This window comes from Perna viridis, chromosome 13 (genome assembly GCF_037379345.1).
Source record: "Perna viridis isolate PV_CMFRI_1.1 ecotype Kerala chromosome 13, ASM3737934v1, whole genome shotgun sequence".
In the NCBI taxonomy this organism is placed as follows: Eukaryota; Metazoa; Mollusca; class Bivalvia; order Mytilida; family Mytilidae; genus Perna; species Perna viridis.
Genome location: NC_142457.1, coordinates 7,068,344 through 7,094,187, shown reverse-complemented (window position 1 = coordinate 7,094,187; position 25,844 = coordinate 7,068,344). Strand labels below are relative to the sequence as shown.

Here is a 25,844-nt window from a genome sequence, read left to right as displayed (position 1 = left end):
AAAAAGTGTCTTGGATCGGAACAATGCCTATATTTTCAAAACTCCTTTGAGTTTCTGTAAAGCATTTGCTTGCGTGTGTCAGAGTAATCAAGGGAACCAAGGTTATAGCGGTAATCAAAAGATGTAATCCAGGGACAAAGACCAGACATGGAAAAGAGACATACACAACAAAGAACATATAATAACTAAAATCACGCATACAAAGTAACAAAAGCAAATGAGCAACTCGGACTCCACTAAAAACTGGGAGCATGGACCAGGTGCACCGGTACGGTAAGCGTCCTCTGTTTTTCTAGAAAGACCCGCCGAGTTGTTCATAAAACTCAATTTCGGGGTAATTGAAATTATAGGAAGAAAAACCCCAAAGTTGCAATTTCAACGGATATCTTTTTACTTTAGCTCATAGCTCAACCGATCATGGTGGCGCCAAAATTAAATATTGCGTGCATACGCCCCATTTTTACACTGGTTGATGTCGTGTTTTATGTTTTGTTCTTTAACTTAACAATACATCATGTATTTTCTTTCTAAATTATTATTGTCTTATCATTACACTGAATCATTCAACTGTCCCTTAAACTCTCTTTCGATATCATAACATAAGCTTATGCAATGTAATCCTGATCCGTTGATGTAGTTAGTCAATGTACAGCTGTATCCACGTCCGTGTGGCATATCGCCTTTAAGCACTGGTACAATATAGCTAAATAGTAAAGTTCCGGGAACCAAAGCACAAATCATGCATGTAAACCATAGTCAAATCCATATGGAGACAATCTGTCAAATCCCACCCTAGAAATTATTGAAATATTTTGTAAATCAATGCGATCGCCTACTCCCCCCCCGAATCCGTATTTTAGATCCGCCATTGTACACATGTAAAGAGTAAAATGCCTTACAGTAGCATACCTTCAATAGTGCTTTAGTATACATTTGTATCAGTGATCCCTGTGGGATGACACTGATATTTCATACATAACACTGTGTACCTATACGCTGGCCGTAAAGACCTCAAATGTGCCTTAATACGAACATCTTGAAAAATGGCAATATATGTATTTTTAAAAACAAACTCACCAAAATTATTGTCAGTTTACAATTAACACCCATGTTCGGTAAACAGTTTAAATCAACTACTGGCGTTAGTCTTTTCTGGTTTCTACAGTTTCAAATCGAACTCCGAGCAGGTAAAGTCAAATAATGAACCAAATTATATAACTTAAGATATGTACTATCTTTGAACTACATGTACCTCTCAACATATCACATTTATTTCTTACAAATATATAGCTTCTATGTTACGTATCGTCTCATACACAATGAATCCTGTAAAACACAGCTCTAACATCACAGGTATTATCTTTAATACATGTGTATCTAAATTGGAAAACTCATACATTTTCCTAACATCTAGAACTGAATATTCGATTATTATAACACCACACAGATTGTCACCATCCCAGAGATGCATTATATAACCTTTAACCAAATCGGAAGCCCATTTGTACGTTTTAAACTGTTTAATTCCACGTTTTCTGTTTGTTTGCTTGCTTGTTTTGTTTGTTTGTTTGTTTTTTTTTGTTTTTTTTTCGAGCGTTGTAGAGAAAACACCTTTTGAATATTAATAAAAATCTTACTGTGCATTGTACGTCAGTGTGATACGAAGAAATTTTCCATATTTTTTTTTATAAATTCCGCCGTTCAGAAATGCAGGTAAAGATAGTCGATACCAAAGGACAGTTTTTGGTGAAAAAAAACCCCACAAAAAATAACGTTGATATGTTAGAAAATTAGAGCAGTCTGAACCCCCTCCCTTTTTTTAAGTTCTTGATCGGAACTACCCATTTTCACATGAATAAAGTTTGGTATCTGCCCTTTACATTAAGCATTGAATCACAACTAGAAATATTCATACTCTTCTGCATCGTTAATCTGTTTTATATTTTGCAATTTTATTATTTTCTGCGTCATTATAAACACACCGACATTAATGTGGAAATATAATACATGTACAAGTTTTACAAGGAGACGAATAGTTCAGAATAGTTGGACTTATGCCGAGCGGAGCGATGCAAATGATTTGGGAGGGGGGTAAGTTTGTTAAAAATCAAGACTTCGTGCTAAAATATACATTTTTCAATACAAGAGGAGCATATACTTGCCCTCCACCCTTTGAGAATCAGCAACTGCTGAATTTAAAAGATAATTTTGAATGAATGTCATGAATTAACATATACAAATCAACTGTCGTCGACGTTTTCAATACTCAAAATGTAAAGTTTAACCACAGGTATTGGAGTCTCGCAAGGCAAACCTCCAACACGTTACTGAAATTAAAAGGCTTTATTTTCCAACTCACACACATTTAACTTTCTAGGCAATTGTCATGATCGTATACAGTGTATCATTGAAAATATTGTAAAATTACTTACATTTATCTGTTTATAAGGTACATGTTCTTGTATCGAAACATGCTCTGTAGTTGTCGTAAATATTCTAAGGGTCTAGGGGTGGGGTTATATATCATATTTCACACTGGGTGTTAATTGCTTTCACCCATAGTTGTACAAGATGAGACGAATTAACTTATATGACACTTGTAACTTAATTTTATGGTGACAATTATTATTTTAAAAATATTTAGTTATATTCATTTTGCGATGCAAATTTTTGGTCGTTTCCTCCGCGGGATTCGAACTTTTACCGCTGTGACATCTATGGCAACACCGCCTGCACAAAGCCCAGCGCCCTAGACCACTCGGCAAGCTAATCTATATAAAAAAATATAGCTTTGCTGGCCGGGTAATTCCTCCTCGTAGGATTTAATCTAGGACTGTAACTTAGTACACGATGTATGGTAGTATGGGACAGTTCATTTAGGTGTTATCATGTAGGATAGAGGATCAAATTAATGATGCATGTCACAACAAATCAATATTATACAAACATCTCAGAATGTGACGACTCTGTTCGCTACACTGCTCCATCGGATCAAATTGATACAGGAAAGATATGTAAACGTATAGAAAGGTCTGAAAAAAATAACATCGTTGGGACTTTTTCAGACCTTTCTATTCGTTTGTATGATGGAGTTGTCAAATCTACAAATTCAGGAATCAACGAACAAATCAATTTCCCACTAAACCACACAAATTTGTACCCACGAATAAAAGAACTTTCACAGTATATTGTATTGAAACGGATGTATGATATCATGGATTTCTATTAGAATATGACACTGTATACTCATGATTTACACTGCAAAAAGGCATGTACTAAAACGAGCATTTTATCTTGATTTCAAAAACATTAATTGCCTGTTAACCCAATTTGTCTCACTGTCAAGGTCGGTCTCAAAACTTTGCTCCAAACATGCATTTTTTTACATTTGTTAAAAACTATTTCTTTCTTTTAACAACAACAAATTCGATGATTACTGCTTTAGTCATTCTGCATGAATTTATATCTTATCTTTTATTTTTCTAAGTTTTTGAATTATAGTAAATATTTTATTGTTTTCTTTATCAGTATTTATGATACTTACATATAGTGATACATATATTACTTTCGATTCAATTTAATTTTAGGGAAAAAGTTATGGTAGAAATATAACAATATATGTTCATAATAGTAAAAACATAAGATCCTCATGTTTCCGTCACCTCATACATAATACGGTGTGGGATGGACCATGTCTTGTGCCTAGAACAAGTTGCATCAAAATGCATATTGTAAAGGTTAAAAGAGGGGTCCAAATATCACAACACAAAAAAATAATACAAATACAAACTAATGTAGAATTAAAAAAAAAATCTGCTGGTTATGATTTGCAGATTGTGAAGTATATATTCATATAAGAACGAACGGATTTATAAATGTTATATAGAGTTGGAGTTGAAAATGAGTTGATTAATTACAAATACCATCATATTGTATTAAAAAGTTTGTTTGATATCAAGTCATACATTATTATGTTCTATCATTTGACGCTAATGTTAGGAGCTGTTATCACCTAAACCAGCAGTCACATATATTGCAGATGATGACAATAACGGCAAACCAATGACCCTTATTTTAACATCCATCTGGTAGTGTCTTCTTGTGGCTTTAGTGATAGCTTGTACATCATGACCATAACAAAAACTATCATCAATCCAAGATAATGAAACTGATGATCAGTATGTTTACTGAACTTAATACAATCCATGGAAGAAGTCGATAGGTTCGTAGAATATTCTATTGGAAGATAAGAAGGTTCAGTCATATCTAGTTATAGTAATACGGAAAATAGAGGAATTAGTGCCGGAGATAGGCTTAACGGGTATGTAGAACCTATATCCACAGGACATTTTGTGACAGAAGAGGCTCAAAATGAGGAAAATAAATACAGATAAAGTATATTCGGACAGTGTAAGCTCGTTTTTCAGTTCGTCTAGTTCATACAATGCAACATCAAGCCATAAACATATGAATAGTAATACTAAGGGTAACTCGATTACTTCATACCAGTCGCTGATAGACTGCAAAAAAGAAGAATGTGATACAAATGTGGCACTTGAGAACTTGAGAAAAACGATTTTGTATTGCCTATAACCTAATGAAATAAAAAAAATACAAACTTCTTGGTCAACGGAGGGTAGAGAACGTGCGACTAGTAACTTTCTAGAAACACAACCTAATTTGTTAACACATGTCTGCAGAAAAAAAACAATAAAAATTTACATAAACCTGTTCTTATTGAAATCATTTTGTTGGCAGCTGTGTGCCGCTATCTTATTAAGATTTGAAAAATAATGAGTTTTTATCATCAGAGGCATTTTAGTTGAAATATAATTTTTTTTTTAAATAATTACGTATACATATGCAGTAATCAACATGTTAAAATAGTAATCAATATCTGAAAACAAGTAATATTTATACTAATCCCCCTGCTTTAAGTCAGATCTGTCACAACATTTGACAATTACTTAAGGAGTAAAGGTTTTATATGTACCAGCACATGTTTAAGATCAAGTTATGTTAAAATTTGTTGTAGTGAAAACATAGTTAAACATCCATTCAATGAATTAAAACACCTTTTTAAATCCTCATTTCATCTTTTTCGTGTTTTTAAACTGACGGACCCTCCGCAATGTCATTTTCCGGCATTTATAACCACTCATCAATTCTAAAACTAAAGCCGCAACTTTTTTTTGTTTTGTTTTGTTTTGTTTTTTGTTTCTGTTTTTTTGTTTTTGTTAGTTGTTTAAAAATTGATGTGCTAAAATGGTTTAAACTCATTTCATTTTATTTTCATGTTTTGTTTTTAATTTAAGCATGAAATTTTAATAGATAGATGCTTTTTCCTGAATTTTAAGATTTTAATATCAAATGCATTTTTCTTAAATGCCTTTACAAAAATGAAAAGGATGATGCACAGCTCAGTAGTATACTATTGCCTAGTGAATATTATTTATGCCAAGTATCATTAAAATATACGATGAAATACGTCAACAATATTTGTTTATCAGATTAAATCATTAAGTCTTCTTGTGATTCATGCTTTAATGTCGAAACTGTTATGTTGTTTCTTGACCATTCTTGTTCCATTTCCGATGAGTCATTCTCCTTAATACATTTGAAAAGAAAATAAAGTTTATGTATCAATTCATTTTTTGCACACAGAAACGGTGTTTATTTCTTAAAATTATAAATAAAGACAAAATTGATTAGCCAAAAGACCCACACCCCCCCCCCAAAAAAAAAACAAAAAAAAAACAAAAAAAAAAACGAACTATATGTTTAGCCTTTCAAGGGTAATGGCACTAACATAGAGTTTTGTAACACGACAAAGATTATTTAGGGCTTTATAATAATACTACTTTAACAGTACTGAAAATTTCGTAGACAATTTTTTTGTGTATTTGTCTTATACATAGAAATACTGAGATACGTCTCTGAACTTCTATGTCCTTTCAATAGACAAAGTGACAATTTGTTTCATGTATTCTTATAACCGACTCTTACTTCTCCAGTGCCTTTATAAACAAAACCTTCCTACGAGAAGTCACGATGACTTAAGTTGCAAATCAACGAACTTAATACATGGATTTGAATGCAACTTATGTTGTTTAATATATGTCGGAGAAACGTAAGAACGATTAAACAAAAGAATGTACGGTCATCGTTCACGAATTAACATCACCAAATTCCTGACAGTTTATCAACATATTAATCAACAAGATCATTCAATTCATTGTATGAAAGGTCGTATTTTAGAAAAAAAAATTACCATCCTACGAAAAGTCCCGTTCTAAATAAAAACTATCGCAGAGAAAGAGAGGAGAACTGGATATCCAACTAGGTATTGCAATAACTTATGGACGCAATGACAACATCAAAAGTAAAGGAAACATTTCAAACCTATAAACGATAGCATAAATGTGATGAATTTATTTGACAAAATTCCAAGACGGGAAATGAGTCATGGTCATCGCCATTATATGTCACCTAAGTTACATGATGTCTCGATGGATGGTCTACTTCCTTTCATACAAAAACCTCTTGGACTTCATCACATTAGAACCAAACTTTTTCCTATACCTCTCACTCTACTACACTCCCTTTACAAAACAAGTCTTGACACTCTTGTTTCTGACCACACCTGATAATTATACAGACTTATTGCCATCATTCTGGAAATTGGTTTCCACACACGTTTTGAACAAGTGTGTGTGAAAAGTCAAGATGAAGAAAAAAAAAAACGAGCATTTCTTCCGCCACCGTTTGTCAACAAAGGTATAGATGCAATTAATTTGGCTAACACCCTCCATTACAAAAACGTTACCAACAAAATTTCCCCATATTTCAAAGACAAATCCATACCAATTATTTCATATTCCTGTACTTCACACATCCAAAATTTTCAAATAAAATGCCATCGCAGAACCTCGAGATTGAGGACTTCAAGGCTAGACCACCTGACTGTTCTTGCAAAAACTCGCCATTCAAATATGGTCATTCTAGTCATGTCGTTACGGGAGACTTAACCATCATCGAAAGCAAACAAGAAGACATTGAATCTCTATCAGAGTGGTTAAAGGCCGTGAGGTCTTTAATTTTGAAACGAATGAAAGTTTTAAGTAGGTCAATGAGTGGCAAAGTTACATCGGATTTCAAAGACCCTGATGTAGCAAAAACATTGTCTGCTATACATGACCATTTTGTTGTCGTACCAGCAGACAAAGCCAAAAACAACATTGTTTTGTCTGCAAAACATTTTACATCCAATGTTTATTATCAGAGGTAGACGAAGAAAATAATAGCACTGATAAGACCTATACTGCTACCACACTCTCCAAAGAAGAAATTGTGGAAAACCATAAAACTGTGCTATCCTTTTTTGGTCTCTCTACCAAGGACGATGATTGTGATTTACCGTCTATGTCCTGGATTCACTATGTACAAAACAGAGAAAACTTCGATTATAAATGGCATTACTCAGTGCGTGATCTATCTGATGCAATCCCAGCGCGCAAAGTAATTGTGCATGTGAATTATACATGCACGTTACTTTTGATGTTTAGTAAGTAAGCCTCCGTACCAAACATCACACAATGAAAATAAATCATCGTTATGATAATACGTATGTTTATACTTGAGCTGTCTAATCTTTGAATAGAAAAATTCACGTTAATTTTATATATGTGAAAGTAAGATTGAGGGAAGAGCCTTACAACCCCATTCAGAACGGAATTTTATCATTTTCCTAAAATTCTTTGTTACAAGCGTAACTACATGTGTATAAGGTTTAAATTTTATTCATATTTCTCGTCTTCAGTTCACTTGGTCAATACTAGATTTTATAACATTATTTTGCAGCCTCTTGTCTACTTTTTACTAGATAGTTCATAAACATTTTGTATAGACAGATGTCAAACATATACATGTAACCATAGAGGTTTATTAGCGTCAACTAAACTGTTTATTACTTGGTTTTGTTTTGCGTTATCGTGCTAAATTATGCATCTAAAACTTTAACGCGGAACAACCGCTACGAATTCTGAATACATATCTCGTAATACTGATACAAGTTACATCTTAACAAAAAAAATAGCCAGACGCATTGTTTTCTATGCAAGCGAGAGACTGAACTTCTTCTTTTTTTGCTGGACGTCTAGTTCAGAGCAGGGCCTGTTCGATTGGTAAATGGTCAGAAGTGAAAAGTGAGTATATGTAATGATGTAGGGTGTCCGACTATCCGTCAGTCAGTAATATCATCCTTCCATTTGCTATATAGGGGATGCATCCCGCATCTCTAATATCTTCAATTCTTTTTTTAAAATGCTTAAAACATATTTTTGTTTCTCTTCCGGCAAGTACATGTATGTGTTAACATATGATTATTTTGGATGGTAACCTACTCATGTAGCATTTGCCAGTTGCTTAAACTACATTCTCGTATGCAATATAAATATATAGACTTTATTATTTTATGATATTCGAAAAACAATAGCAAAAGTAAAAAGAGAAAAAAAATAAAAGTAAAATTATCTTTTGAAATAAATTTGCAATTAGTTTTCTATGGCTCAAGTACATCTACACATAGATGTATTTAAGATAATTTATCGAAAATTGCATTTTTTTTTAAGGTTAATACTATTATTGACAGACAGGATTTTAACCCATTTTCTTCTCTATATACATCCTTTTATAAAGTACCTACTATTTATTATTTCATTACAAAAAAAAAAAAAATAAAAAAAAATAAAAAAATAAACAAATAAATAAAAGAAAATAAAAGAAAAGAAATGAAAGGACGAATTCTATTATGTTTTGTAATTAATCTACCACACAGACATTATATATCAACATAAATCTCTGTGTAATAATGACATAACATTAGCATTTTATATGGTACCATGTTTATCACTTATGTGATTCAAGTAGGACATGTAGGTATATTGTGATTTTGAGGATCGTAATAAATGCCACGTACCGTACCGTTTGCACGGTATATTGTAAATTGTCTGACTAGAGTAAATACTTGTATACAATTTTCTCTGGCATAATGAACGTCACATAAATGTACATGTATCAAGTATTCTCATCCTGTCCTGTGTGTACCCAGGACTTCTGAGTGGTGTTAAGATGCATCGAATAGCGATTCAGATCCTTGTTTTTAAATAACTTCAGGCGGAACCGGAGTGTTTAAAGAAGACGGGCTTCCGAGGTTACTACCAAAGGATTTTCAAGCTATAATCTGCACAATTTTGTTCAAAACTTATTGAAGTAATATGTGTATTGTGATTTCGAGGATCGTAATAAATGCTACGATAAGACAAGTCGAGAGTGGGTACAAACAAGTCGAGAAACAGTCAAGAGACTTGTTTAGACATCGTGAGACTCGGTCGAGACAATCCAAGTATTTTTCGGACATATTTAGAGAAGTTAAGACAGAGTTAGCACAAGTTAGAACAAAATGTACCGTATTCAGACTTATATAACTTAGTAGTGAAATCTAAAGTTGGAATTTAAATTTAAATGATGAATCATTATTTGCTTAAATGACTCACATAAAATTCTACTTACCATCTTCAGGCATTTGTGGAGCTTCTTTGGGTCCCTTATCTGTAAATGCAAAAGTGATTTCTTATTGTCGACATCAACACTATTTTTTTCATAATTTATTGCAACCCATACTCATGTTTTTTTTCAGTTTATTGTAATGTTTTCCCGTTTTTAACAACTATGTGGTTTTGCTTTGTATTACTTACACCATCATTCAATATCCACTATATTTGATACTAAAAACATTTAAAGAATAACATTTTGCAAATAAACCCTCACTATCCAACACATGCTGACATAAATTGGACTTCACGTGTTTCTACTTTTATTCAAGTTTAAGTTAATTGAGCTTATCATGTGAAAACTGTATATGAGATACATGTGTAAGATGTACATTTTTTATTCATATATACCTTTTAATGACGAATTCCTAATTGTTGTTACAATGACTAAACCGAATATGAAGAACGCAATGATGAAAATGATTAATAATGAACTAATCAAAACCAGTCTGTGAACATCATTCTTTTTTTCCAAAATCACATCTGCAATGAAGTACCAAAAATAAAGACTGTTTATTATTTTTAATCTGAATTTTTGTTCAATACTTTATATAAATATGAATGGTCTGGATTGACTGAACGGATTATGTGTTCTTATATCTGACCAGAAAAAAAATGACAAGAACTTTATACCATGGCCAATGGCTCAAATAAAGCTGTAATGCTCTGATACAATGTGGCAATCTCTTTAAATGCCCATTTTGAATTAAGGAGATTTTAATACTAATGTATGCTGTGGATTAGGATTGTATTACATTGTATACGGTAGAACCTCTAGGTGATGGATTTGGCTTCCTCTATCTATTGTTTTGGATTTGAGTACAACTAATATTTAGGTTATGATATTCCTACATATTTAATTTTTAGACTGCTGACGAGAGGTTACTCCTTGAAACATGTGTACAGCATATCCAAATTTCCACTATATAAAACCGGTATTTTTTGTACTTTAAAGGACAATGTTTAATTTACGAGGCTTTAAAACAAATATATGATGTAGATTAGGCTTTGCCTATTCATGCGAGAACCATGCGTTTTACTATACCTGAAATTTCATTTAACCTTCACCAGCAGCACAAGAATAATGCATATTGCTGGAACAATACCAGTTCTCCGCGTTAGGCGAAAATATTTTACATGTAGTCGATGACGTCCATTTCAAGAGGATAGTGAATAAGAAGATAAATGATGTCTTTCCTATTTTTAGAAAAGCTATGATTCGATTTGGACATTATGAAAAAACTTAAGAATGTGATTTGTTTAAATTGCTCGATCAACTTTTGACAAAAGTCAATCTTCGTGTATGTCAATGTCGAAAACAATCGTGAGATAACACGGAAGTGAAATTGAAGACATGTGCTTGGAAGAAAGTCTTTGCAAACACAAGACAAATCGATTTCCAGTTTACAGAAATTAACGGTAGCATTAAAGAGTTACCCACTTCTCAAGCATTCAGCTACGTGTTTAGTTTCATTGTGTGATTTAGCTGAACAAAATGACCACAAAATCAGCTTTGTCAAAACGGTTTTTCTTTAACAATGTTTTGGTTCACAGTATAGTGATCTCCTTTACCATCTAAAATAGATTATTTCTTGATAACGTAATTATTATTGACCCTATCGAGTGTGAAACTTTACCAAATAGGTGACACTAGGTAGACACTATTGGTTAGGTCTTGTGCTATTGACATGTATGGAAGAACTTGATTCCGACGACATTAAAACTGAACGACAAAAACAAAAGTGCGTAGGTATATTTCCAGAACATTTAAAACCATCTTAATTTCTTTTTTGTGAAAAAGTAAAAAAAAAGACCTCAAGACAAGTACTGTCAGAAATGATTACTCGGTTTTTTTAATTGAGACGTGATCTTTTAACAAACATGTTTCGTTGGCAAGGACAGTCATTTATTTTTGTTTACTTCTAAGACATACATTTTTCCCCAGATGTAAAAAAGAATCTTAAGGTATTTTAAAATACATGTAATAACCGTGAAGATCACATGGTGTACGCTAATAATTATTCAAAACAAATTTCAATGTGCTCATGATCTTTCAAAAGCAGCATTCATTTCAGATACTTACATTCTGTATTTGAATTTAAAACGACAAAAAAGTTTGTTTTTCCCCGTCAATTTGACTAATATATAGCATTCACAGTGAAAGATAATGTACCAATAACGTATGCTTTGTAGACTGTATTTTATATAACGAAAAAGGATAAGTCTAAATTGAAATTAGCATCCCTTCAATAATAAGTTGTCAAGTTTATCCAAAATAGCATAAACCGACCTTTTATTAATGCGGTGATAATGGACTGCTCTACCATATAATGAACTACATAGAGGATAATAATAGTCAGGATTTATTCCCTTTGATATCTGCTAATTGTATTCGTTAAGTTAGTAACTTGAAATTAAAAATTTCTAATTAAGTGTTTTCAATTATGTCATAAAACTTACCAGGACAGGAAATGATTTTATTTAAATTCCACCTCATCTCAAATGTCCCAACAAAACATAATAGCATTATAGCGCGTCGGCAATAACCAGTGTTTTCATTTAGACCAATGTCAAGTGATGTATTGTAGAATATACCGACCCGTTGTTGTTGTACCTCATACTGTGAACTCACGACAAGTTGCTGTAAAATTACAACTGTTCCTGCTGTATTAAAAACATCTTCCAAGCAATTAAAAGGCAATTATTATTTAAGGAGATAATGTATATTTGTTTTTATTTAAATCTATATTTCTCAAAACAAGTTGGTTTGTCTTTCATAAGTGCATACTGTAGTAGTAGAAATAAAATAAAATCAATGTTTTTTTTTAAAGTAAACTTTTGTATGACATGATAACCCAAAACAATGGTCCTTAATGTAGATACATTATCTGATGAACTGTAAATAAGTGCAGACTTTAGTAACGTATAATGCAGTCAATAAAACATGTACATACATCATTAAAAAGATGGCATTTTGGCAGTGGGAAAACTTCCTCAAATGTAATTCTAACTGCTTGTTCTTTCTCGAACAATATCGCTATTTTGGTGTTTTCATCAGTCGGACGTTCTGTAAAAAAAACATCTCATCTATTAACTATAAAGATATAACAAACCGAATGATCATTCATATATATATATATTGAAGAAGATCTCCCTCTATAAGTATTATGCAAACATAAATGATCTCAATTTCATATTTATTAACGTTTTACATCTAATGTACTTTGTAGCATCCTTTGATTTAAAAGACGGCATGCTTCTTAAAAAATCATTTTGCCTCCCATGGAATTAAAATAATAGGGTGAATATGAGATGCAAACGAAATATACAAACAAAGACATGTTGATTGAATTAACACGTTCAGAGATTTGTTTATGCATATACCTTATCCAAATATAGTTGAGCAATATAGCTACCTTCACAAATAATACTGTATTATCTCATTATGATAATATTGTACAACAAAACAATATCCAATTCGGTTATCACGTTCACGTTTTTTTCAATTTTCTTTTGCGCTTTTAAAACATAAAATAAGCATTTAAATCATTATTATGGCGCACTGTGTTCGTTTAAGATGAAACTACTTCCTAATAACATCTGTTTTTGTCTTCAAAAGTGAATGAGGAACATTTGTTTAGGTTGATTTTTTTTCAGCAATGCATGCCTACTTATATACAGTTTTAATATTACTCAAATAGATAACTCATAGTGGTGTATAGATACAAACAAAAATCTGAACATTTACAATTTACATGTATGTTCGAGAAAGCGTATTGCTAGGATTAAAATTATTCTTTAATACAAAAACATTGACAATGTAAATGGTAATTTTATTGATCAAGTGTCTTTATGCACTTTCAAACAACATACTTTCATACTTATTTTCGTCTACTTCAAGTACTTTGCTGACGGTGTAAAATTCATACAAACATGAATATTTTACATAGAGATCCGTTTCATCAAAATGTCTTATTTGTAACACAAATCCTTCCCGTGTATTACTTTGAACATATTTTGACGAATTTACTGAGGCACCGTGATGAATGATCACATCAAGGTCTACCATCCATGTTGCTCTGTTGCTACAGCAGTCAGGCACAAGTGATAAATTACACAGTAGATGTGCACTCTCTCCAAAAATTACGGGCAGATAGACTGTTTCTAATATTACTACAAAGAGGACAATGGAAATAACAAAACAATTAAAATGTTTATATTCCTTATAGAAAGCTAATATTATAATTTGTCTAAGGTTCTTTATTAAGACTGATCCAACCTTAAAATTACTTTTTGGAAGAATGTGTCCTGAAATAGACGGATATATTTAAGCTGTTTAAGTCTTTTCTATTCAAAATATACTCAAAATGAAATTCGTCATTTAATGCGGTATATATCATTTTAATTGTGAAAAGCTTGAAGCAGGTACTTTTTCAATAGACAACTCCATAAATGGATATTCGGTTCAATTTGCATACATTTCATCCAATACCGTTTGTCAACAAAGGTATAGATGCAATTAATTTGTCTAACATCCTCCATCACAAAACCGTTACCAACAAAATTACCCCATATTCCTATACTTCACCCATTGCATCCAAAATTTTCAATTATAAAAGGCTAAACCACCTGACTGTTCTTGTAAAACCTCCCCATTCAAATATGGTCCTTCTGGTCACGTCGTTACAGGAGATTTAACCATTATCGAAAACGAATCTCTGCGTAATATCCTTTCTAAAGGTCCCAACTACCGTGAACCAATCTACGTAAATTGGAATTATAACTTTAAAGTTCTTATGGATGCCGTCGAGGACTATGCAAGACAATGGATAAAACGAGAACAAGAAGACATTGATTCTCTGAGTGAGGTCTTTAATTTGAAACAAATAAAAGTTTTAACTAGGCCAATGAATGTCAAGGCTACATCAATTTTCACAGACCCCGATGTAGCAAAAACATTGTCTACTATACATGGCAAATATGTTGTCGTACCAGCCTACAAAGCCCAAAACAACATTTTTTTTGTCTGCAAAACGTTTTATATCCAATGTTTATTGTCAGAGGTAGACGTAGAAAATAATAGCAGTGATCAGACCTATACTGCTACCACTCTCTCCAAAGAAGACTATAAATATGTGCTATCCTCTTTTGGTCTCTCTACCAAGGACGATGATTGTGATTCACCGTCTATGTACTGGATTCCTAAACTTCACAAGAATCCATACAAACAATGTTTCATAGTTTGATCTGCAAAATGTACCCCCAAACCTCTTTCAAAATTTTTAACTTCTATACTCACAACTGTCAAAGAGAGTCTGCAGTTCTACTAAACACTTGTTACTCCCGTAGTGGTATTAATTCATTGTGGATCATGAAAAATTCCAAAGATCTTTTGGAGACAATCAGTTCAAGACTATTATCTGAATATAATAGCATTAAAACCTATGATTTTTCAACACTGTATACTTATATTCCCCATACTCAGTTATAATCCCGACTTAAAAATATTATACATCGTTGTTTTTCCAAAAAAGATGGTACACCTAGATACAAATATATAGTTCTTGGTAGAGATTCCACATACTTTGTAAGAAATAATTCTAAATCATCTTCCAAATATACAGAGGAAGATGATTTACAAAATGCTGGAATTTTTAATCGACAACATATTTGTCCAATGTGGTGGACGTGTTTTTCAACAAACGGTCGGCATTCCAATGGGAAAAAAATGTGCTTTTTTACTTGCTGACCTATCCCTTCACTCTTATGAGGCTGACTTTATGGCTGGTCTAATCAGAAAGAAAGAATATCGTTTGGCTAGATCCTTCAATCTCAGTTTCCGCTATATAGATGACGTACTATTTTTAAACAATCCTAATTTCGGGGATTTGATACATCGCATTTACCCAAAAAACTTTAGATAAAGGATACTACAGAAACTGTGAAGTCAGCCTCATATCTTGACCTACACTTAGAAATCGATGGTAATGGAAAACTATTGACCAAACTTAACGACAAACATGATGACTTTTCATTCAGAATTGTCAACTGTCCTTTCATCTGTGGCAACATCCCTTCGGCTCCTGCGTATGGAATGTTCATATCACAACTCATACGTTCTTGTCGAAACTATGCAGACTTTTTGTATCGCGCTAGAACTCTCACGAATATGCTTCTGGAACAGAGTTATGTTGCTACACTATTGAAGTCATCACTACAGAAGTTTTATGGTCGTCATCATGAACTCGTGGATCGTTATGCTGTATCCATCAGCATCATGAAAACTGATTTATTCAACGGGTGATAGTTTTCCTTTCCTCGTTTGTCTACCCCGGATTTGACTTTTTATAAGCAACTAGGCGAGTGTTTCTAGAAAAGCACAGGACGCTTACCCTACCGGTGCACCTGGTCCATACTCCCAGTTTTTAGTGGAGTCCGAGTTGCTCATTTACTTTTGTTACTTTGTATGTATGATTTTAGTTACTTTATGTTCTTTGTTGTGTTTGTCTGTTTTCCATGTCTGGTCTTTGTCCCTGGATTACATTCTTTTGATTACCGCTATAACCTTGGTTTCCTTGATTACTCTTATATCTAACGAAAATCGTAGTTTTCTATCTTTATGGTTTTAATAATAAAAATAAAATTACTTTGATCTTTTACAGCTGTGACCGTACTGATCAACAGGATTTTGATTAGAAACCAGTTCCAAAGACCTTTCATGTCTCCTGAAACAAAACACAGACAACATAAAAATATATGCTCATGAATATTTAGATTGATATTCTAAAAACCTAAATAAATATTAACTTAGATAGCGATCTTCACTGTCCTTGACGTGTATTGTTGTTTTACTAGATGACACCTCTCTGAAGCACTGTAAAGTATGAGAAAAGGGGATTGAACAGTATTTCAACAAATAGTTGTTTTGTGTAGTTTCATATTTTATATTTTAATTTGCATGTCCTGGGCCTCAGTAAATATGATTTTCTTTTATTAGAAAATTGAAAGTTTCGTTATTTAACGCATTGTGTTCAAATATATCGATAAATATTCACCATGTACCTTAGAACATTAAAGTCAAATTCGCAAAGCATTAAGTAATGATAGGAGTTGAGTTGCCTTCCGCACCGTTATTTATATGTTTTATCCAGTACTGTAGGATTTAATTTTTGTCAGCCTTTTAATGATAATAAAGCAATCTCTCATGAGATTGTGCTTGTTTGAACCGTCTAGATGGCTTACGTTTTATGTGAATTTCCGGGTTTGCATTGCTGATATACGATGCTTTGATATGAAAATGTAATAATGTAATTCGTAATTCCAACGCAACAATATTGTGGTTTATACCCGTCTTTCATTTTAAATGGATGGAGGTCACTCATTCAAGAATGGCATAAGTATCTGCATCTGGTAGGCGTGTTTAAACATTCTCGTAAAGCATTTTATTGGTTCATTTACCAGCATAGCTGTTATACAGCAAAATATGTACTGTGTGTCGTGTATGTTTATTTATTTTTTTTCAGACGAAATACATTTTTATTAACCTTTTTCCGCTATTAATATCCCACTCACAGGTACAGCCAATTTAGAAGAACCTTTGAAATCATAGTCCTCATCCCCAGGGATATTGAGGGCTCAGGAAAAATTAGATACAAGATAAAAACCTCTTTTTACAAGACTACTATTGTTCGGTAATTTTGTTGTTACCCTCATTTTAACATATTCTCTCGATTTCATGCCCACATATAGTAATTTGATTTCAAAGTAAGAAATTGGAAACACAGCTATTTGTATGACTGTTATAAATTGAATAAATGCAAATTTAATGAATAATTTAATCAATCTGTTTTAACTTAGTCGAAGATTGTTTTTTTATAGGAATCATGAATATAATTCAGGTTTATAAACAACGGACACAGCTAAGTAAATAGCGTAAATGTTACACGCGGGCAATAGTTTTTGCATTGCGATTATTTTACATACCTGTCATCTGCTTAATGATAGAAACAATAATATTTGTGTATTTGATAATTTCGACAAAAAAAAGCAGTGTTTTGCTTTCGCATGCCAGTGAGTTACTGTATTTCTATCTGTATGCATGAGTGAAGAGAAACGCCCCCACGTTGATCCTAACGACCCATATCATTGGTCAAATGAGGCATTATCTGGAAAGTTAAAGCATATGGGCATTGAGATTCACCCCTCATGGATATAAGAAATTCTTCGACAATTATATTCAGCTCACAAATCGATCGAAAACAGACTTCAAGCCGACAGTACAGTGCCTAATCGGGCAAATAATTCTTTAGCTACCACTTCTGCCATGAAGCACAGTAATGTATTTATTTGTTCCTCATAAATTGATATCGGGGCAAATCTTGCACCAGACAGTCCGAACCATATAGTTGTGAACACAACACAACAGTGAGGCGCTGTTTAGAGAAACAACTATGAAATTGCAAGCAGCCTCGGAAGCCTTGTAACGTTATGGCTAAAGAGACAAATAAACATACATATAAATTAAAATTTACATTGCCACGAAACGCGTAGAAGCAGCGCAGAGAATCTGGATATCAAATTTCATCGAAATCGAATTGTGAATTTTTATCGCGGTGGTGGCCATTTTGAAAATACGCATTTCAAATTTACGATTGAGCCGTCGATTCTTAATTGGGGCGTCTTCAAGAACATAGATATGGCCATTTTGAAAATGGCATCTGACACGTAGCTCAAATTGCCCACTTAGCCGCAGATTATTAATCGGTACGACGTAAAGAAAATCTTTTTACGCCTTTAATGTCAGCAAGTCAAGAACATCCTTCTGATTCATTTTCATTTGATTAACTTGTTCCACTAATTTTATAGAATTTCTTTTCATTTTTCCGGGTTTTGTTTTTGCGGTCATTTTGAAAGTCCAGAAGTGGCTTCCACACCCCCTAAGCATGCTTGATTTTTTATCCAAGTTTTGTATGAATCGAATACACGGTCTTCAGAACATCTATACGTGCAGAAGAAGAATCATAATAATAATAAGAATAACAATAAGAAACGGAGCAAAAACACTAAGTCGGAAAACCTTCGTTTTGGCGATTTAATAATAATAACTAGAATTGTCATTGTGTGCAATAGCGAATGTCGCCCCCAGCAAACGTTGAAGTTTCCAATTTTAATATTGCATTGTTGTGCCTATTCAACTTCTTTGACAGACCTATTTTCAAATTTGTACCTTTGTTATCTTGTTGAGATAATGCAATGTCCCAGGTTCTGACCTAAGGCGGCCATTTAGAAAATGGCAACTTTTCGTCAGAATTTTTGCTTAAATTCCGGGATCAGACTGATACGCATGAGATTACTGAATTTCATCAAATTTGTTTGATGTATAAGAAACGTATGACCATGTGAACAAAAAAATGGATGTTGACATTCATGAAATTTTCAGTTTTTCGTTGTCATGGCAACTCAAAACATGTCTATTCACTTTTTTTTATTTGTTTTATTAGGCTCTTTGTACTGTATCTCCATACCAAATTTCAAGTTTTAGCCAGAGTTTCCGAGATATTGCAATGTCATAGATTATAAACTTTGGTAGCCATTTTGAAAATGGCGGCATATCAGCGAAATTTTTTTTATGCGGTTTAAGTTGCCATGGTAACTGACACCATATTGATTCTTTTTTTTGGCTTAATTTTATAAGGCACATTGAGTTCTACCGCCATACCAAATTTCAAGTCTCTAGCCACTTAGGTTTCTGAGATATTGCAATGTCCTAGATTATGAACTTACCATGTTTCCATGGTTACGGTAGCCATAACGGAGACATAATAATAATAATAATAATAATAATAATAATAATAAGAAGAAGAAGAAGAAGAAGAAATAGTACAAAAGCAACATGTCGCCCAGACATTCGCCTGGGACGAAATAATAATAAGAAACGGAGGAAAAACAATAAGTCGCAAAACTTCGTTTTGACGACTTAATAAGAATAAGAAACACAGAAAAACCAATAAGTCTCGACCATAGAAATACCCACAAATACCTCAGAATACCTAAGAATACCCCCAGAATACCCACGAATACCTCAAAATATACATTTGAATCACCATTTCGATATTTTTTGAGGAATATGTTCTGCAAATCAGTGTATGCTGAGATGCGCCATTATTTGCACAAAATCGGCCGAACGTGATTACATTGTATTTGTAAAGCAGTACAATTGTTATAATGTAGTATGTAGTATGAACTTATATAATTTCCCCTTTTATTCTAAAAAAAATAATTCTGAACTTTGTCATTGAGAACATTTAAAGTTATTAGATAGTATTTGTTTGAGAATATATGCATGTACAATATACATGTATGTATTGACCATGGAATTAGGACCTCAAGTGGTAAAGCTATAATATTACATACATATACTGATACAGTCCTAAAAGTTGTTAAAAAAGTATTGCGGTACCTGTAGGTACAAATCTACAAACTAATTTTTAAGTAAAGGTGTGATATCTGTTTTAGAATAGGCTATTATAAAGTTAATGTCAGAAGTTAAACTGTAATTAAAAGTCATACAGATTTCCGGAACTTTCCGTAGCTCAGTTTTGCCGTTTAGATGAATATTATACTTTTCTGTTGTACCTGTAACTATAGATCTGTGATACTACGGTGACATGTAATGCAGTAGGTAAATACCATATTAATAGTATCATTAGAAACGAATTGCAGTCATAACATGTTCATGCAAAGTACATTCAAGGAATAATGAGTTGTATTGACTAATGTTTGAATATTAGCTAAATATGATTAAAACTGCCGATACAATACCAAATAAAAAAGTCTGTCAAATTCGGCATTAAGCTGTCCCCATACAATACGTCATACTGGACTGATTAAAGTCCAGATTGGCCTAGTGAATTTGACTAGTTAGTCAATGAAGTTATATTTGCATAAGTTTTTTTTTTCAAATTGAGTGGGGTATTAGTCCTCGGCTAGAAATATAAGATTTCGTCTACGCTTCAGTCCAATATGGCTAGCTTCGGACAAAGAACTATGGAAAACCTATGTAACGTTGTTTGTGTGGATCGGATTTTTGTTGAAATCTATTACATACACGGTAAATTACAGTCATCGTCCTTGGTAGAGAGACCAAAAGAGGATAGCACAGATTTATGGTTTTCCACAATTTCTTTTTTGGAGAGTGTGGTAGCAGTATAGGTCTTATCACTGCTAATATTTTCTTCGTCTACCTCTGATGATAAACACTGGACGTAAAACAATGTTTTCTGCTGACAGGACAGCATATTAGTCAGGTATAGCAGAAAATGCTTTCGCTACATCGGGGTATTTGATGTAGCATTTGCACTAATTGACCTACTTAAAACGTTTATTCAATTCACAATTAAGGACCTCATGGCCTTTAACCACTCTGACAGAGAATCAATGTCTTCTTCTTTTCGTTTTATTCACTTTCTTGCGTAGTTTTCTACGGCATCCATCAGAACTTTATAATTTATTACTTTGTAGCCATCATGTTAGATATTGCTTTCCACAGACCCTTTAAACCAGTTTTTGACAAATCAATATCATTCCTTCCACTAGTACTACCGTTTGTCAACAAATGTATAGATGCAATTAATTTGGTTAACATCCTCCATCACTAAAACGTTACCAACAAAGTTCCCAGATATTTCAAAGACAAATCCATACCAATTATTTCATATTCAAATACAGGATTTGGTTCTAATGTTATGAAGTCCAAGAGGTTTTTGTTTGAAAGGAAGGAGATAATTTATTGAGACATCATGTAACTTAAGTGACGTGTAGTGGCGATGGCGATGACTCCTTTTCCTTTTGGAGTTTTGTCAAATAAATTCATCACATTTATGCTTGTTATATTGGCTTGAAAGGTTTCCTATACTTTTGATGTTGTCATTCCATCCGAAAGGTATTGCAGTGCCTGGTATAAATATCTAGTGCCCCTCTCTTTTTTTACGATAGTTTTATCTTAGAACGGGACAGTTCGTAGGATGATATAATTTTTTTTCTAAAATACGAACTTTCATAGAGAGGATTGAATGATCTTTTTGATTAAAATGTTGATAAACTGTCGGGAATTTGGTAGTATTTATTTCCGAACGATGACCGTACATTCTTTTATTCAATCGGTCTCATTTCATAATTTATGTTTCTGTCTGGTAATTAAGATCATTTTGTCACTGTTAATAAAGTATCATTTCATTGATTTGTGAGATGCAACTGAGATCCGCATATGATTTTTAAAACAATGCATGCAGTTTTGAGATTATTTTTGGGACAAATAATCATGTTTTTTCTCCATTGATGACGAAAAATAAAATAAATTAACAAATTGATGATTTGTGTACATGTACTAGGTACATGAAGATATCATCAATGATCAGATAAAAATATCAATGCTTTATCATGTCATTAAATTTCATTAAACACTAGTCATTTATTATCTGTACAGTTGGACATGTTATTGTTAAGGCAATTTACATTTTATTGCTAATAATTATTGTCCTACAATAATAAAGAAAATATAAATTCTCAACTTTAATGTTTGTAAATCTAGTTTTGTACAGGTCAAAGGGAGATAAAATGAATAACTTCTTAAAATGTACGTAGTCAAATATCACTGATCACATTATGAAGACAATTATTACTGTTGAATGATTTGTTTGTAACAACTTTAATATATTTAGTATTAATCTTAATGAGGCAATCTTGAAGTAATTTATTTTTCATAAATTATAAAACATTTACAAAAGTTTTATAAAGCGTTGATATGTTCCTGCTATCTATTCAATTTTTAGTTTAATAATGATTATTATATTTCATTAATTTTCAAAGGGTATAAGGATAGCTTGATGTTTTCTATAGATTTCTTTTATGATTTTTTTGTAAAATTTCAAATTATGACACTGCTTTTTTCATCCCTTGCAGCAATCCTTGACACAAAAAGCCCCCCCTCCGGGATTTATAATGACATTATCGTATTGATGCACAGGGTAGTACGGAAAATGTTATGTGGTAATCAATAATTATTTACATGCAACATATCAGTAATATCTGTGCCGACACAGACGGTTATAATGCAAAAAAAAATAAAAGTATCGTAGTTTTAGAAGTCTACTGCTCTGCTGAAAACAAACATTTTACCTTCGTCAGATGCAACGAAAAAATGTTTTACAAAGGGATTATAATGTATATCCAAAAATCTCCGGACAAAGTAATATCGCAAGCAGTCTATAATCTTACCATACGGCGATATAAAAACTAAGGACCATGGATATGCATTAACCACAAATATATTCATATCATCATCGAAGGCGATACCTAAAGGTTGTCCTAACAATTGGTCGTCTTTACATGTGAACAGCACATTAAAGCGACGATTTAAGACAATTACTGTATTTTCAGTGAATGGATTAGTAAAACATATTCTACGTTTGTTTGTATCAATAGCGTAATCGGCATCAACATATATATCTTTACTTACTCGGTCTACTAGGCCATTATCAATATCAGGTCTCAAAACTCCATTCGCGACAACGCAAAAGAAGATAACGCCTTCAAATAGCACTATTCCCTGCCCATTATAGGGCGTCGGAAATAATGTAATATCGTTATCTTTTGAATAACCAAAATCGCAATTTGGTGCGTCTGGCAAGGGTAAAATACAGGATATTTACTAAATGAAATTGCACACCTGTTTTTATCTATAGGTGCTAAACTTTATATCTTTTCATATTTCTTCATGCGAATAATTGATTTTTTTATTACTATAAAATATAGCAAGTTTTTTGTGGGGCACTATTAAAATGTAATCTGGCAAGGTACTCACACTGAAGCAGTCTGGACATCCAAAGTCATACACAAAATCTAAATTAAGCCTATTTGATTGTTCACGATTTCTTTTGTCAGTCTCAGGTGATTGCTCTGGTGTTTCCAATCCCGGTTCCTATTCATATTTAAAATCGCCAAAGGTACCAATTTTCATCACTGTCCAATACAAAGTGTCATTTAGCCTGTACTCAATTTTAAATTCGTTAATTTCTCTTAATGTTGTAGACTCATTTTGCATCTATGAACAATAGTTTCTGCCTCTCTTATACAATCTAACTTCTAAATTTTAGACGACCACTGTTTTATATTTTGTATGCGGGAAACGTTATCTTTTAACATTGCAAGTAAACTAAAGATTAGATCTTCACAGTTTTTGATATCCAATTAAATTCTAACGTACGATTAGCTTCATCCTTCATATGTATAATATAATTAATAAGTTTCCTGCTTTTTCTATCAATTTCCCGTCTGATATGCCCTTTCACTTTCTGTAATTCTTGTAAATTTTCTTCTCTTGCTTTAATTACTAATAATATGTTATTTTTTTGTTCTTCAAGAGCGCAAAATATATATTCTAAAGTACCCAGAATTTCGGCGTTTTAAAAAAAATCTGCAAAAACTGAAACATTTTTGCATAGCCTATGTAATTTTTTACATTTTTTACATCTTGGTTGGTCATGATTCAAACAGAACAAGTGATACTTTTTTCATTATCTCGTCAACTCATTTTATAATTTAACAAAACAGGATTGCATCTTTTTGTAATCGTTATATGGCACAGTCTTGTGGTTCGTTCCTATGGATGTTTTCAAAGGATGCTGATGAAAATTACAGTTTAAGCAAAGATACATTTCAAACTACACCGAACTACTTGAGTATTCTTTTTTGCTTTTCTTTATATTTATCACAAGCGTTTGATTTTAATTTACTCGAAAATACGACGGATTAAATAATTAAAGGATGTAAAAATATAAATGCATTGAAATTAAATAATTAATGTTATACTGCTATTTCATATTTACTCCCTCAGATGTTGTTAATTCGCTTGTATACATTGACAGTGTATAAAACATGAAACAAGATCAGCACAAATGAGTCAGTAAAATATTTACTTCATGCTGTTTGAAGATATTAGAATATTATTCAACATAAAAGAATAATTCGCTTCATTAAAATGTCACGATTAAAAACAAACTCTACCTACTAAAGATTTACATAATTAGTTTCAGAAAAATGTATTCTCCACATAGATCAATCATACATCACTGTACATAGTACATGAATTATGGTACAGACTACCAACTCTCGATTCATAAATGACATTGACACAATACTAGATTAACCCCCTGTTTAACCGGTGTTGGGACAATTCATACCGACCATCAACGTAACAATCAAGTAATAAATGTATAGTTAATATACGAGAATAAAACACCAAGTTATGTGGATTTACTGTTTTGTTTTGTTTTGTTTTATTTTGTTTTTTTTTTGCACATGTCTTGCTTTACCAGACCACCTAAATATAAATATTATTGCATGTACCAGCAGCTAAGGAAGGGTTCAGGTAAGAGTATCAAATTGAGTGTTAGATATTTGTAAGCATCCCGGTTACTTCCCCTTATAGTTTTCATGGTTGTGGTTGTTTACATGCACTTTTCAGATTATAAGTATAAATGTTTCATTTATACTTTGTAAGCAGATTCAAAGGTCCGTTGGTAGAACGCAATCAGCGTAAATTCAGTAAAAATATAGCAAAAGAGCAGCAATTATTACATTGATATGAAATAAGGTTCATGGGATAGATAAACTCTAGGGAAAACCCAGCATCTTAAATGTTAATTACAAGTCTAATATTGGAAATGATAACAATAAACAAAGCAACTAAAGGTCAATATTCAGCCGCAAAAAAATAAAAGCAAAACTCTGTAGTTTGAAAGCTTACTTGGTATACTTTGAAACAGAATGCAAGGTGACTTAAAAAATCCAATTAAAATATACATGTTTTAAAGACAATCATATTTAATTAAACTTACATCGATTAAGTCATGTTAACGCCATCGTTTGGTGATAATAGTCAGAGCGTCGTTATCTTAATTCTGAAAAGTTACTGTTTATATATATAAATCTTATCTATATACTATCTGTGTACGATTAGATTTGTTGTACTATACCAACAAATCAGTTATCTTTACAACCTTTGTCAATGTTAGTATCACAATATCTGTATAACGCCAATCTAAAGTGTATTTACTCTTTGCGTTTGACAGCATATAAATGATATACAATACAAAGTACGTAGTAATCAACACATAAACTTATACAAACTATGTAATTAAAGGATAATTTAGTATTAAAACATTATTTAAATAG

At 32.4% G+C, this 25,844-nt stretch overlaps 1 protein-coding gene across 4 annotated transcripts; it reads right to left on the bottom strand.

Moving 5' to 3' along the window:
* LOC148599411 (uncharacterized) lies at window positions 1-25,589 on the bottom strand. 4 transcript variants are annotated; one of them, XM_088558877.1, is made up of 8 exons: window positions 25,508-25,589; window positions 16,259-16,336; window positions 13,485-13,784; window positions 12,566-12,678; window positions 12,072-12,252; window positions 9,963-10,094; window positions 9,571-9,609; window positions 11-792 (listed from the first exon to the last, which is right to left on the bottom strand). In XM_088558877.1, the coding sequence occupies exons 2-8, from the start codon at window positions 16,329-16,331 to the stop codon at window positions 704-706; spliced, it is 927 nt and encodes a 308-aa protein (XP_088415003.1). In that variant the 5' UTR covers window positions 16,332-16,336; window positions 25,508-25,589; the 3' UTR covers window positions 11-703. The 4 variants fall into 4 exon arrangements, with proteins under 4 accessions (XP_088415006.1, XP_088415003.1, XP_088415005.1 ...); XM_088558878.1 differs by lacking the exon at window positions 11-792 and adding an exon at window positions 5,486-5,607; XM_088558880.1 differs by lacking the exon at window positions 13,485-13,784 and having other exon boundaries at window positions 1-792.
* Between the last annotated feature and the right edge of the window lie 255 nt (window positions 25,590-25,844).